The sequence below is a fragment of the Carcharhinus amblyrhynchos genome, chromosome 11, assembly GCF_965287045.1.
Source record: "Carcharhinus amblyrhynchos chromosome 11, sCarAmb.v2.hapA, whole genome shotgun sequence".
NCBI lineage: Eukaryota > Metazoa > Chordata > Chondrichthyes > Carcharhiniformes > Carcharhinidae > Carcharhinus > Carcharhinus amblyrhynchos.
In genome coordinates this window covers 16,157,323-16,173,053 of record NC_137334.1, presented here as the reverse complement: position 1 = coordinate 16,173,053, position 15,731 = coordinate 16,157,323, and the positions used below count along the sequence as shown (strand labels likewise).

Genomic DNA, 15,731 nt, shown 5'->3' with positions numbered 1-15,731 from the left:
GTGCATCCGTGGTCCGATCGCACTGTTCAGTTATCGTGCGGAACCTGCATGTTATCCCTGTGTCAGTATGGGTTTCCTCTGGGTGATTCGGTTTCCTCCCATAGTCTGAAAGATATGTATTCGGTGCATTGGCCATGCTAAATACCCACTCGATGCCTGAATAGGCGCCAGAGTGTGGCAACTAGGGGATTTTCACAGTAACATCATTGCACTGTTAATGTAAAACTAATTGTGACACTAATAAACATTCATTTTAAGAGAATCTGATAAAGAATGTCCTTGAAATCAGCAACAATATCTAGCTATGCAGCTCATGGTACCTCTCCTTGAAGATTATGCAGATGTTCTAAGTTTTTTTTCGTTTTTTATTAGAGACACCATTTGTCTAATTCTTGTCGAGTTTAGCTTTGTTTTGTGGCTTGGCGCGTATCCTGGCAAATTTCCTGTCATGTAACCTAAAGAATTTTTTTGCTCCAGTGTTACTAAGAGCAAAACAGAGTAGTCAACATACCCAATTCTGCCCACACATGGTTTAAACTTGACTGCTACATTAGCTGTTCCGTTTTTATATTTTAAAAAATTGAAAAACATATCTGTATTCTCACCACCTAAACTTAGGCATCCCAGTGGTTAGCATAGTTGCCTCACAGCTCCACAGATTTGGTTCGATTCCCAGTTTAGGTCACTCTGTCTGTGGAGTTTGCATGTTCTCCCCGTGTCTGCATGGATTTGTTCCGGTTTCCTTCCACGCTCCAGAAATGTGTGGGTTAGGTGCATTGGCTGTGCTAAATTGTTCTTTAGTATCCTGGAATGCATAGGTTAGAGGGATTAGCGGGATAAATATGTGGGATTACGGGGCTATGGCCTGGGTGGGATAGTTGTTGGTGCAGATTTGATCGGCCCAATGGTTTCCTTCTGCACTGTAGGGATTCTATGACTTGATGCTTATTTGATAATGTGTTTATCAAACCTGTAGATTCCTGATTTTCTCTTTTTCTTGTTTGTTCCTGTCACTTGGTAGGTTCCATGACTTTGCACCAGTGGCAACAATTGGCGCAGCCCAACCTGGGCACGATTTTAGACCCACGGCCCGGGGTGCTCACTAAAGGCTTTGAGCCACTACCAGAAGATGGCACCTATCGCTTGTGTGATCTGGAGGAGGATAGCGAGGAGGGCATCACCTTTAAAGCCCAGTGTACCTCTACCCCTGAGGGCAAGAAGGAGAAAGAGGAGAACCAGAAGCAGCCACCACAAGGGCAAGAGCAACCGCTGGATATCTTTCTGCCAATGACTAGCTTCTCCTCTCATGACACGACAGCTGGTGAGTTATGCCACCAAAAGCCAGTGGATCAATAAACTGGAACGTTGTACAATAAGAACCAGTGAGCAAATGATCTTATGGACAGTAATGGACTTGACCATTTTAAGAAGGTTTTATATCATGCTGCTACTTCTTTCCCCATCCCTTGGAAGAATGCCATGAGATTTTCCTAATTTTTAAAAAGGAGGGAGTCATATTAACTATTTCTACAGCCTCCGGATCTCACTACGACACTTAGAAAATTGAACCAGTACTGGAGCCAGTAAGTCATGGTGTAAATGTATTGTCATTTTGGATACATTGTTCAGCCATCCACACACACTTGCATCAAGAGTCAGTGATTTATTAGGCATACAATACATAAATAAGCACTTACCTGCACCTACCATACAGGTTTAACCAAAAAGTTGAGATGTGTCAAAGCTCAGTACACAAGCATAGCTGACCTTAATTAAATTCAATATTTTGTGTCAAACATACCTTTTATACCTTTTGTGACAAATGACAAGTTTCATACGTGCATCATTCAACACTGATTTAATTACGTTTGCTCTTTTAACTTGATCACAGTCCCTAACTTTCTGTCCTAGCCTATGGCCTTTCTCATGCAGGTCCTTCATTTCAAGTCTTCCTTCTAACGGAGAAACAAAGGGAGCTATTCTGCCTTAAGAATCATACTTCCCCATTTAACAAGCAAAGAATACAAGAAATAGAAACAGGAGTGGGCCACCAGGTCCTTTACGCCTACTGTGCCATTCAGTATGATCATGGCTGATCTATTCCGGTCTGAATGCCTTTTCTCTGCCATTTCCCCATTGCCCTCTACTCAATCTATCAAACATTTATCCATCTCCACTTCAAATATTTCTAGTCTCCACCACCCTTTGGGGCAGTGAATTCCAGAGATTCACCACCCTCTGTGAGAATACATTTCTACGCACTCAGTTTTAAATGACTGGTCCTTTATCTTGTACCTATGTCCCCCTGTCCGAGATTTCCCACTAGTGAAAACATCTCACCATCTACCCTGTCAAGCCCCCTCTGGGTCTTAAATGTTTGAATAAGGTCATCCCTCACTTTTCTAAGCTACAAGGAATACAGACCCAGACTATTTACTTGATAGGGTAACCCTGTCATCCCAGGAATTAGCCTGGTGAATCTCCTTTGGACTGCCTCCAATGTTACTATATCCTTATTAAAGTAAGGGGACCAAAACTGTACACAGTATTCCAGGTGGGGCCTCACCAACAGCCTGTACAATTGCAACGAAACCTCCCTGTTTTTAAACTCCAACCCCATTGCAATTCAGGCCAAAATGCTGTTTGCCTCCTTAACTACTTATCGGGCCTGCTTACTAGCTTTTGTGATTCATGCACTAGAACGCCCAGATCCCTCTGTACTTCATTCACCTCAGTCTCTCTCCATTTAGATTTTGATTCCTCCTACCAAAGTCACTTCCCCACATTAAACTCCCTTTGTCAGGTTTTCTCCTAGTTATCTGAACTATCTATATCCTGTTTTGAATCACAGTATCCTCATCATAACTTGCCCTTCTGCCTATCTTCGTATTATTGGCAAATTTGGAAATTTTGCTTTCTGTTCCTTCCTCCACATAATTAATGTAAATAGTGAATAATTAATCCTGCTGGCCAATGCTTTTTTGTGACCCCTTTTAGCCCTCCTTATCCCTAGCTTAAGTTTCTTTCTACTTTCCTTGTATTCCACACTTGCTTCATGTGTTCCCAGTCCCCTAGCTTTGACAAATGCTTCCTTTTTCTCTTTAACTAGGCTCACAATATCTCTCGTTATCCAAGGTTCCCAAAATTTACCATACTTTTCCTTCATCCTTACAGGAATGTGCCAGTCCTGAATCCCTATCAACTTGCACTTGAAAGCCTCCCACGTTGCCAGATGTTGATTTGCCTTCAAACATTTGCCCCCGATATACCTTCTTCAATTCCTGCCTAATATTGTTGTAATTAGCCTTCCCCCAATTTAGCACTTTAGCTTGAGGACTACATTTATCTTTATCCATCAGTACCTGAAAACTTACTGAATTGTGGTCACTGTTCCCGAACTGCTCCCCTACTGAAACATCGACCACCTGGCCAGGCTCATTCCCCAATACCAGGTCCAGTATGGCCCCTTCCCTAGTTGGACTATCTACATACTGTTTCAAGAAGACCTCCTGGATTCTCCTCACAAACTCTGCCCCATCCATGCCCCTAGCACTAAGTGAGTCCCAGTCAATATAGGAGAAGTTAAAATCTCCCACCAGAACAACCCTATTACTTTAACACCTTGCCAAAATCTGCCTACATATTTGTTCCTCTATCTCCTGCTGGCAGTTGGGTGGCCTAGAGTAAATCCCCAATATTGTGACTACACTCTTCCTATTCCTGAGCTCTACCCATATTGCCTCATTGTATGAGCCCTCCGAGGTGTCCTCCTGCAGTACTATATCTTTAACCAATAGTGCAACTCCCCCACCCCTTTTACAGCCTCCTCCATCCCATCTGAAACATCTGTATCCTGGAATGTTAAGCTGCCAATCCTGTCCTTCCTTAACCAAGTCTCTGTACTGGCAACAACATCATAATTCCAAGTACTAATCCAAACTCTAAGTTCATCTGCCTTACCTGTTTCACTTCTCACATTGAAACAAATGCACTTCAATCCACCAGACCTTCTTTGAAAAGCAAACCTACCCTGCCTGCTGTTTGAGTCTTACTGGCCCTACTCTCTGATTCCCCTTTTAATTCGCCTTTGCTTTGGTTCCCACCTCCCTAGTTTAACTAGTTTAAATCCTCCCGTGTGACACTAGCAAACCTAATCTGAACCATTCTGAAAAGGACCATTTATTCCAACTCTGTTTTTGATGTGGCAGCCAGTTTTCAATCCATGCTTATACTCTCCTTCCAATTCCATGGGCTTTTACTTTATGCACCAGCCTCTTTATGTGGCACCTTGTCACATAAGAACATAAGAAATAGGAGCAGGAGTAGGCCATCTAGCCCCTCGAGCCTGCCCCGCCATTCAGTAAGATCATTGCTGATCTGAAGTGGCTCAGTTCCACTTTCCCGCTTTCTCCCCATAACCCTTAATTCCCTTGCCTATCAAAAACCTATCTACCCGCGTCTTAAATATATTTAGCGAGGTAGCCTCCACCACTTCAACGGGCAGAGAATTCCAGAGATTCATCACCCTTTGAGTGAAGAAGTTCCTCCTCAGCTCTGTTCTAAACTGCGCCCCCCCCCCCACCTTATCTTGAGGCTGTGCCCTCTAGTCCTGCTGTCCCTTCTGAGCGGGAAGAACCTCTCCACCTCTACCCTATCCATCCCCTTCATCATCTTATATGTCTCAGAGATCCCCCCTCATCCTTCTAAACTCCTACGAGTACAAGCCCAGTCTATTCAGCCTCTCTTCATAGCTCAACCCCCTCGACTCCAGTATCAGCCAAGTGAACCTCCTCTGCGCTCCCTCCAAGGCCAAAATATCCTTGTGCAAGTGCGACGACCAAAACTGCACACAGTACTCCAGCTGCTGCCTCACCAGTGCCCTGTACAGTTGCAGCAAGACCTCCCTGCTTTTATATTCAATCCCCCTCGCTATGAAGGCCAGCATCCCATTTGCCTTCCAAATGCCATTTGGAAATCTAAATACACTATATCTCTCTGTTACATCCTCAAAAAATTCAAGCAAATTTGTCAAACATGAATTACCTTTCATAAAGCCATGTTTGATTATATTCAGTTTTCCTAAATTATTAGCTGTCTCCTCTTTGACTCCAGCATCTCGCCAAAAATAGATGTTAAACTAACTGGCCTTTGGTTTCCTGCCTCCTACCTTTCTCCCTTTTTGAACAAGGGTGCCACATTGGCTGTTTTCCAATCTTCTGGTATCCTTCTGGCTAAAAGCTGGTATTTTTACAATATGTAAACTTTCCTTACAAGAGGATGAGGTGGCCCTTAGGATACCAGATAGAAACAAGGACATGTAAGGATCCTATCTTGAGGATGCGGTCATATCTTGTCCAACAATAGAATACCATGTTTTACTTTGGAGAGATGAAATGGAGGATTGAGCCAATAATTCTGCTGTCTCTGTTCTTGATCGCATTATGCATTTGCAGAAGGACTTAGTAAAGATGGTGAACATTACCTTTGGCTGAATGAAAAATCTGTGGTTGTTTGGTCTGGGCTGTTTCAGCCCCTGCCTATTCATGGTGTTGGCATTGTCTGTGCCAACGTATTGTGAATGCATGGCACAGATGGGTGATCAGAATGTGCTTTGGAACTGGGGCCCTTGAAATGTTGAGACTGCATATTTGTGTTTGAAATCAGCACCATCATGCATAAACTTTCTGTCTCTTCTTAGTGCGGAACCCTGGGAAATGTCTGTCACAGACTAATTCTACTTTCACCTTCACCACCTGTCGCATTCTCCATCCTACAGACGTTGCTCAAGTCACAACAAGGTGGGATGCTGGCTTGTGTTGTATTGCTTACCTGTGACCTCCGTTGATCCGATGTCTTGTTTGATGCTTCATATTTCTGACGCTGCCAACAACAAATGAAGGGAGAAAATTTGCCAAAGCTGCTATTTTAAGATCCTTGAATCTGGGGCAGGATTTTCCCAAAAGAATTTAAAATGTTTCAAAGGCTGAAATCTGGAGGGTTTTTTTTTCGTTTTCAGCGAGCTACCACACTTAATTTTCCCATACGCTTTTCATCACAGTATAGCATCCTACAGTGCAGGAGGCCATTCGGCCCATCGGATCTACACTGATCACTATCCCAACCAGGCCCTATCCCCACAACCCCATGCATTTATTCTAACTAGTCCCCTTGGCACTAAGGGACAACTTAACATGGCCAATCCACCTAACCTGCACATCTTTGGAATGTGGAGGAATCTGGAGCCCGGAAGAAGTCCACGCACGCCATGGGGAGGATGTGCACATCTTTTTGTGAATGAAGCCAGAGAACCTGGGTCCCTGGCGCTGTGAGGCAGCAGTGCTAACCACTGTGCTGCCTGTCAGTCGGGAGTTTCACATCAGTAGGGGGAAGAAGGCATGTTTTAAGCTTGCCAGGGATGTTGGCTGCAGACTGCTAGGCATGCGCCCTAATATTCCATATACTGGGTGCAAGTGTGTGCAGTGTATGGGAGATCTGTCCACACCCCCCCCGATTGGATGAAACGTATGAAATTGAGGAAACTAGATAGAGCAGATACCATGAACCTGTTGTCCGTGATTTGAAAGGCTCATAGAAGGAACATAAATTTGATAATAAGTAGCAGATTAGAGAGGATTCGAAGGCAAATGTATTCACCAGTTGGGTGGTAGGGATCTGGAACTCACTGCTGAAAGGGTGGTAGAGATGGAAACTCGCATGACATTTTAAAAAAAAACTTGGATATACACTTGAACTACATGACTGTAGAACATGAGTTGGTGAAAAAGTTTATTATTGTCACAAGTCGGCTTACATTAACACTGCAATGAAGTTACTGTGACAATCCCCTAGTCGCCACACTCCAACACCTATTTGGGTAAACTGAGGGAGAATTTAGCATGGCCAATGCACCCTAACCAGCACGTCTTTCGGACTGTGGGAGAAAACCGGAGCATCTGGAGGAAACCCACACAGACATGGGGAGAATGTATAAACTTCACACAGCCTGTTCCCCGAAGCGGGTCCCTGGCGCTGAGACAAAGAACAACACAACATGGGAAACAGGCCCTTCGGCCCAACGAGCCCGCGCCACCATTTTAACATTGAGTCCCCTCTCCACCCATGACCCTTGTCTATGCTACAGTAGTGCTAACCATTGTGCGGCTAAATGATTACTTGTCAGCCAGCAGTGATGAATCAAATGTAATGTGTTGGATGTATAAGTGGAGATGGAACATCTGGAACTCAGTAGAAAGTCAGTGATTAATGGGAACTGGGAGAAATTGCAATAAAGATGTAGCAAAACTTAAGAACAAGTGACAGCTGGCCCAGGAAGGGAGGGAGAGTTTTTGCATGGGGACAGTATGTATTTGGAATATATCTTTTAAAAGGTTATGATGGAGGAGAAAGGGCACAGTCTAATTGAATTGAAGGATATGCTGTTAGATTGGAAGTGGGATAGGAGCTGGTTTATGTGGAGCATAAACTCAGCATAGACTAGTTGGGCTGAACAGCCTGTTTCTATGCTGTGTTGTGTAATCTGTGTAATATAAGTAAGTACATGGGTAATTATGGACAATAACAGAGCAATCATCTTGATTTGAAATATTTAGTTAAATGTCCAGGTTAAGATCTAGCTGAGTTGGTCTTATGCATTGAATCAAGCCTAACAATAATAGCATTCTAACATCTTAGACTTATGAATCTTAAGTGTATGTTTCTATTTTAACAGCAGTTAACCTGTTAAACTGATGGGTAAAGGACATTTGTACCAGCATCTTATGTATGCTAATAGTATCAGCCCTGACTTGGTGGTAACCTTCTCACCTATAAGTTAGGTTCCAGACCCACTCCAGAAACGTGAGCACATAATAGGCTAACATTCCATTGCAGTACTGACGGATTGCTGCACTGCCAGACGTGCTGTCTTTTGGGTAAGATGTTAAACCAATGTCCTAACTGGGTTAGAAGATTGTATGACACAATTACAAAGAAAACCAGGAGAATCTTCCTGGTGTCTTGGATCAGTATTTATCCCAATATCAATTTAAATTAAAAGGAATGCAGGTTATCTGATCATTATCGATTTGCTGTCTGTGGGAACTTATGTGAAAATTAGCTGCTGTGATTTCCAACGTTGCAGCAGTGACTAAACTGCAGAAAAACTTCATTGACTGTTTTAAAAAATCTTTCTGGGTGTCTTGATGTGAAAATGCAAGACTTTTATTCCCTCTCCGCCCTCCCTCTCCTCCCTCCCTCTCGTCTGGCCACTGCTCCCCTCCCCCTCCCTCTTTCTTTTCGTCTCTCTGCCCTCCCTCCTTTTGTTTTCTGCTCCCATGTTTTCACTTTTTTTTAGTTTGTGACTTCACCCACTTTAAGAGCCTCTTAAAAACTTGAATCTCTGTAATATCCAAATGGGCGTCTGGGAAGTAGAATATATTAAACCTTAAAATTGGATCGCCAGGATTCATCCAAATATCCATGGATGGCTCAGTTGCATATTGTCCAGACATAACATGGTGGTTTAGTGGCTGAAACCCTCATGGCTTGTACAGAGTAGTACTGCTGTCTGGTGGGGAAATCCAGTTTTTTGGGATCCTGCTTTGTGAAATATTCCTGTTTGATTTCTCTGTTTCTGTTCTTTGTTTTAGCTTCACATATACTCCAGTTCCAACTACAGGGGGATCATCTGCCAGTATGCTCACCAATCCAAGCACCCCAATAGCTTCTTGCCGCCCAAGCATTGGCGAATCCTGCGTGAAAAGAAGGGAGTCAACGACCACTCTGAGCACTACCAGCAATCTGACGAAACTCCTGCTTGATCGTGGGATCTCCGCTGGTATTTATCGTTGTCCCCTGTTGAAATGCCCGTCTGTGACTCGCCCCAAGACTTTGACCATACCGTGCACCCCGCCAAACTCTCCCTCCGGCTCCCCGTGTCCCTCACCCTTGCCCTTCGATACGCGGGGGGCCATTGACAACTTCCTGGCCTCGCGGCCCGCCGAGACGCTGCTCCAGGAAGTTTACTGCCTGAAGCCAGGGCGGAGCCGTGCCGATTCCGCCCCCATCAATCTGAACTTGGTCAAGAAGCTGCAAAAAATGGGGATCGCCCAGGTGGTCCAGCCCCAGAACCTTCCGGAGCGCAACGAAAGCGCAGAGTGCAAGAGCAGGCAGCGCAGGCCCGAATCGTCAGTGTTCATGGGGACCGGCCTTCTGGGAGGCCTGAGGCGGAACCAGAGCCTCCCCAGTGTGATTGGTGGACTTGGCATGCCAGTACCAAAAATGAGCGGCTTAAACGAAGGAGCGACTGAAGCCAAGTTGGATTTACCGGCGCAGTGATGGCCGAGAAGGTATCACTGGCGTAAATGTTTTGTTCTCTCGTTCCCCCACCTCCCCCTTTCCCGAGGAAAAATTCCCCCTCTCCCCGCCCCCGCAGCAGTGCTAACTGGAAGAAGGAGTTGTTGTTTCTTTTGTTGCAATGTCCCTGAAAGTCTGAAGATGGTGAGTGTAAGTGAGTGAGGGAGCAGAAAGGGAGATTGAGCTGGAGAGAGAAATGGTGATGGTTTTCAGGTGAGGGGTAAAGTGAAGGGAACTGTATAATGATGAGGTGAGGGTAGAGAAGAGGGGCAAAATAAAAAGGCTGTTGTGGACGTTTTGAGGGTTTGCAAAAGGTCTGACAAATGAGGCACAGTGCGTGGGAAGTGGCAGATCAACACTAATTGACAGAAGTAAGCAACTTAAGCACAATTTCTGAACACTCATTCTCTTTCCCAGGGGAGTTATCTTGCTGTTAACTTCAATAGAGCACAGAACTAAAGCACAGTCCCAAAAATCCTGTCTGGGAGAAGCACAGTTCTAGAAGCCACTGGCAGGGCTACCGAACGGTTACAAGTGAGCACGTGGGGGAATCGCTGATGGCCCCGATACAGTGAGAGTCCTGCTGGATTTCTTTGTTGTTCGCACCTTTGGAACCAGCGGGCAGTTTTAAATCACAATTGCATTGACAAATTTTTAAATTAGTTCACTATCCGAGGACCTATTTTGCAGAGAAATGTAATCCCTTTGCCTCTGCGATCATCTTGCATACAATATTTTTGACATGAACCACCTCTGAGTATTTAATAAGGTTTGTGAAGTTAGGTTTTCTGGAACCCTATTTAACAAGTTATGTTTTTTGGGGAGAGGATGGGGGTGTCTTGAGAATAGGTACATTTGAGGTTTTGCACACACCTCTTTTGACAGTATGGCCAAATTCCAGGGGCGGCAAGGCCCAGACAACGGCATTCTCCCTTGGCCTTGGGTGGGATCGTACGAACCTTGGGCGGGCAAGGCGGTAAGATTCTGCCCAGTGTCTGCGATTCTAGACCTATCACAATTGTCAGAGCTGTGCTCATCGAGCACATTATGTACTTTTGACTGGAAATTAGGAGCAGTGTGCACAATGCACAGCCTTGGCAACACGGGATTGAAAACCTTTAAGGTTAAAATCGGGTGCATTAAATAATGTGCAATCCAGGGTTGACACTGGGATGATAGTGGAGGCTGCTTGATATAAATTCCCACGGTGCCCCGTTTTCTTTTTGCAATGCTTTGTAATGTAAGGAAACCGGCAACCAAATTCAGTTTGAAGTCTGCCAAAGCTGGCGAAAATTCAAGTGGAATTGCGAGCAATGCCCGTTGAGGTTTGGTTAGCTGCAGGTTTATTTATTTCTAATCCTCATATTGTGTGCGTTTGGCATCTCGGTTTGGAGTACAATGAGAGGGACAGTCTGGTGTGAGAAATGCAGCCTGAGTTGAGTGATGGTGCAATGGATTTCATCTGCTGGAAGTTTGAGGTGTAGAATGTAGGGACAAAAAAAAATCCCATGGGAATCTACAAAATGAGGATGTGAAATTGAGAGGAGAATTCACCACAACCAAATTGCCCAGGCTTTTGTTCAGTCTTGTGCAGTTGCAAACACAAAATCAACCCTGATGACACGGTGCAGGTGGTGTAGGGGAAAATGTAGCTAATCCAAGTGGGATACCAATCTGACAAAGGTGCCTGGAGATATGGCTTTAAATGTTAATAGAATTCTGGACATTATTACTAGCATGCTGCAGATTGATTATTTTATTTTATTTGCTGTATATATACATACAAGTTCAGAATCTATTTCAAGAAAATATCATTGAGTTTTCATTGCTTTGCTGTAATTATGAAAAGGGGTTTCATCCTCCCTTCCTCCTTGGTTTCCCACTTCCTGTCCCCCTCTTGGTCTTGCCCACACCACCTTCCCCTTTTCAGTCTACACTCGCACCTGCACCTCCCCCTACCCCCAAACTCAGTCTTCTCTCCACCCCTGTCCTCCTGTCAGTCTTCATACCCCTCCAGCCCTGCTTTTCTTCCCTTTGTCGTCTTCTCCCACCCCCTCTCTTGCCTCCAGTGCTGGGAATTAACTTGCGTTTTGACCAATAAGAAGGGTTCAGTTGAAGTGGTGATGAATCAAGCCCACTGGTAGGGTTAGGGTTGGGAGCTCCTGGACAAATTCCAGACAGTTGACTTGCATGATCTCCACCCCACACACTCCGACATGTCCATCTTCACACTACTCCACCATCTAAAATCCATCAAAATGTCACCACTTTGTAACCCAGTTAGGTGACTGCCTCTCGAGTGGTCAGCAGTTTCAGAACTTAAAGAAAATGTAGAAGAACATATATTACTTAATCCTTCTATGAATCTTGTCACAATGCTTCCTGCATTCCTGGAAATCAACCTGCAATTCCTGAAAGCTCCAGTTTAGCCCTGGAGGGTTGGTAACCCCTACGTTAGTTTTGAATGCACCTTTTGAATGGAATAACGTTTAATGTATGTTTGTGTTTACCAATCTGCAAAGCACAATTTTTTAAAAAGATAAGGCGAAGCAATATTGTTTTTCTAAAGACACGTCAATGATATCTCTGTTAATGGTTTTGGTATATCTGGGTCTACTGAGATTTTTGTTAATAGCAGCAATGAAACAAGTAAATTTCACATCTTTTCGACACAAGATTTGGTTTTGCACTTTTTAAAACAAAGAACTTTTTGATTGGTAAGCTTAAATGCTATAAAGATAAGGAAATCTGTGGAGATGTATGATTAAAAATTTGCCCTTTTTTTACCCATTGAAATTCAAACGGGTCTGTGAAATCCACAAAACTGCGATTCGGACTTCATTCTGCACACCCCACGGTTGGGTTAGACGATATAAACCCGGGGATATCTGACCGACCGTCTCTGACTGCATATTGAAGGAGGGCACACATTTGTAACCAGGTTGGTTGCAATGAGCAGAAAATGAAAACCTCTTTGGGAACCTAAGAGCCCTTGGTCCCAAGATGATAAAGGAGACTTCTGTTGGAATGTGGGAAGGTTACTCAAGAGATAATGAGTTATTTATTTGTTGGTCATTGCTAGTTTAGAAGCACATTAAATTGTTGACCCTTTGTATTATTGTGTTTCAAGAGATTCAAATCCCTTCACAAATTGCAAGCCACTTCCTTCCATGAGATGGTTCCAGTAAGAAGCCACACAACACCAGGTTAAAGCCCAACAGGTTTATTTGGTATCACAAGCTTTTGGAGCACTTCTCCTCCATCAGGTGATGAAAGTCCTTCATCCACTCATCTGATGAAGGAGCAGCAATCCGAAAGTTTGTGATAACAAATAAACCTGTTGGGCTTTAACCTGATGTTGTGAGACTTGTTACTGTGCTCACCCCAGTTGAACTCCAGCACCTCCATGTCATGAGATGGTTAGATTAGGAGTCTGGTCTTGTCTTCACTTGCGGATGATTAGCTGGATGTGAGCATCTCCAGGAAGGCAGTTGTACAGTGGGGTATATTGTTGCAGAATCCTGAGAGTAAAGTGGGTTGGACAGGATCCTACAGGAAAAGTTGCTCGATGAAAGGAGGGGACAATGATAGTGGACTTGGCACCAAGCTGACCTCAGTACAGAATGTGGAATTCCTTCAGCTGTAACCTTCCAGTGTTCTCACTGCAACTGCTTACTGTGCAGTGGTGGTGCCTGCCCACTGCCCCTGTATCTGTAGATAATGGATCACCTCCACACTCAACTGTTGGTACTTGTGGCTGTGTAAAAATGACCAAATCAGACTTGGAGCAGCAAGTCCTTTGCCCAGTCCCTAACCATAAAGCTTGTGACTGACACGGCCACGTGTAGTTGTCCCAGAACCCCTTTATAGGCAGTTGGTACTCCCCGGATAACTGACAAGTGTGTTGAAAGAAAGATTTAGCCAAAGTGAATAGAAACTGAGTAGCTCTTAAATGCTAAATGACCAGATACTGGGAGCTCCACTGTTTCAACTTTGCCAAGGTTTGTAAATGTATAATAATTAAACACAGCACTTTGATAAATATAGGGATTGGAGATGATGTGCGTTTACATGTTAGTAAGGGAACCTCTCCTCCAAGGGAAACACAGGGAAAAGTAGGAGGGACCTTTTGTTTAGGTGCTGTTCAAGGAGATGATCTCGAACCCAAGCTGTGCTCTACAAAGGTGACATCTCGTTCAATCTTAAGGAATCTGTCTTAAATGCAGGCTAGCCGCTGCCGTCAATCAGTTCCCCTGGCTCAGGGAGAGTGAAGCGGAAACATTCATTTGTTATGAGCTCAGTTAAATCTGTATTCGGACACCTCTATTGTTACTTCCACTCAATTTTATACATAAAGCAGGATTGAGATTATAGGTTGACCAAAGATTAAAGTGATGTTATTACTGAATGAGCATGGGGCAGAATATGTACCTTCTACTTTTGGGAAGGGGCCCAGTCGCTGGCCCAGAAGTAGACAGAATGTAGAGAGAAGGGTATTTTTTTGTTTCCCTGATTAGTTCAGGTCTCGGGCCAGCGTGCAATGTGACCGATTAGTCTTTCCCGAACCTAGGCCATCTCCAGCCTCCTGCGTTGTTGCATTTTTATTTGATGGTTTCTGGGAAAATCTTGCACTAAAAGCTTTGTTTTGGGTGGGTGGGGCTGGGGGAGGGATTTATTTTGTCCCAGTGGGTGAATAGCTTTGCTTGCTTCTTCACAGTTGTATTCTGATGCGCAGTGGACAAGAAATTAAACATTGCATCCCAGTATTGGCACCTGGCTGGATTTAGTGTGATGTCTCAGTTCGTGATCTATCTCCTGGAACTACTCTGAAAAGAAAAATATAGCACTATTTGTTGTGCATTATTTGATATTTATTGTAACAATTGATGTAACTATGAAGCTACATGGGATTTGAGTCACTTCAGTTCCCAAATAAAAAAGTTTTGTAACTTCCCCCTTTGTGTTTTTGCTTCATTTTACAATGTGAGGACCACTCTTCAGCTCAACCTGTTACTATCAAGGTCAGAAGAGTGAATAGATTTTTCTCTGCCACTCCTGAACTTGGGCAATAACACAGTTTGTTGTGTTTTTCCCCCCCGTTCCATATGTACCTGTAAAGCTATTTGAAGAGATGTGCTAGCCAGGTACCTTGAGCAACAAGTAAGCCATTAGATTACTTGTTTTAAAAGTTCATTCAGGTGAAAGTATAAAACCGGTTAAAAGTTCACAACCAATCGCAAATCCTGCGACACACATGCGCACCAGCATGCAACAGAACAAGTTATGGGATGAAGGAGATGGAATTGATAAAGTCCGTAAGAAAAGAAAATCCATTGTGATGTTTCTTTGAAGGTCTTTGAATTCCAGTGGGGTTTTGGCAGATGTAAGATGGTTTCTTTTGCTGACAGCCCCTTTTAAACTGTAACCTGCCCTTTTCCAAAATGAATGCTGAGGCACTTCAAGTCCCTTTCAGTTGAAATTCTCTGTCTCTGTGGCATTTGGAATATAGCACAAAGGGTCCTGAACTTGAAAATAGTGTGGAGAGAGAGAGACCTACAAAGAACAGTACAACATTGGAACAGACCCTTCAGCCCACCAAGCCTGCACCACACATGGCATCTTTCTAAACCAAAGACCTTTTGCCACTACATGGTCTGTGTCCCTCTATTCCCTACCTATTCGCGGTTAGCACTGCTACTTCACAGCATCAGGGACCCAGGTTCAATTTCCAAGCTTGGGTCATTGTCTGTGTGGAGTCTGCATGTTCTCCCCGTGTGGGTTTCTTCCGGGTACTCCAGTTACCTCCCACACTCTGAAAGACGTGCTGGTTAGATGCATTGACCATGCTAAATTCTCCCTTTGTATCTAAACTGGCACCGGAGTGTGGTGGCTAGTGGATTTGCACATTGACTTCATTAGTGTTAATGTAAGCCTACTTGTGACACGAATGAAATAAAACTATGCATGTATCTGTCAAGATGCCTCTTAAACATTGCAATTTTATCTGTTTCTACCGTCACCTCTGATAGCACATTCCAGACACTTGTCGCCCTCTGTGTAAAAAGATTTGCCTCTCAAATCTCCTTTAAACTTCGCTGTGGAGATTGTTGTTGAATTTGTTGGTGCTTTTAATGTGGAGGTTGTTGTTGGATTTGTTGGTATTTTTACTGTGGATGTTGTTGGATTTGGTGCTTTTACTGTGGGGGTTGTTGTTGGATTTGTTGGTGCTTTTGCTGCAGAGGTTGTTGTTGAATTTGGTGTTTTTCAATGTTGAAACTGTTGATGAATTTTGTCTTGAAAAGCTTTTTTAAAAACACTAAACTGAACTCCACCCCAAACTTCCCCATCAATAATCAATGTTGACGGTAAAACACTAA

The 15,731-nt window shown here is 43.9% G+C and overlaps 1 protein-coding gene across 5 annotated transcripts in view; it reads left to right on the top strand.

Moving 5' to 3' along the window:
• trak2 (trafficking protein, kinesin binding 2) overlaps window positions 1-14,307 on the top strand; it is a 71,286-nt gene extending 56,979 nt beyond the window's left edge. For all 5 annotated transcript variants that reach the window (XM_080198612.1, XM_080198615.1, XM_080198613.1 and 2 more), the window contains 4 exons: window positions 1,022-1,321; window positions 5,699-5,798; window positions 8,649-9,347; window positions 14,072-14,307. In XM_080198612.1, the coding sequence (XP_080054738.1) occupies window positions 1,022-1,321; window positions 5,699-5,798; window positions 8,649-9,336 (1,088 nt within the window). In that variant the 3' untranslated portion in view covers window positions 9,337-9,347; window positions 14,072-14,307. The remainder of the gene's footprint in view (window positions 1-1,021; window positions 1,322-5,698; window positions 5,799-8,648; window positions 9,348-14,071) is intronic.
• The last annotated feature ends 1,424 nt before the right edge of the window (window positions 14,308-15,731 follow it).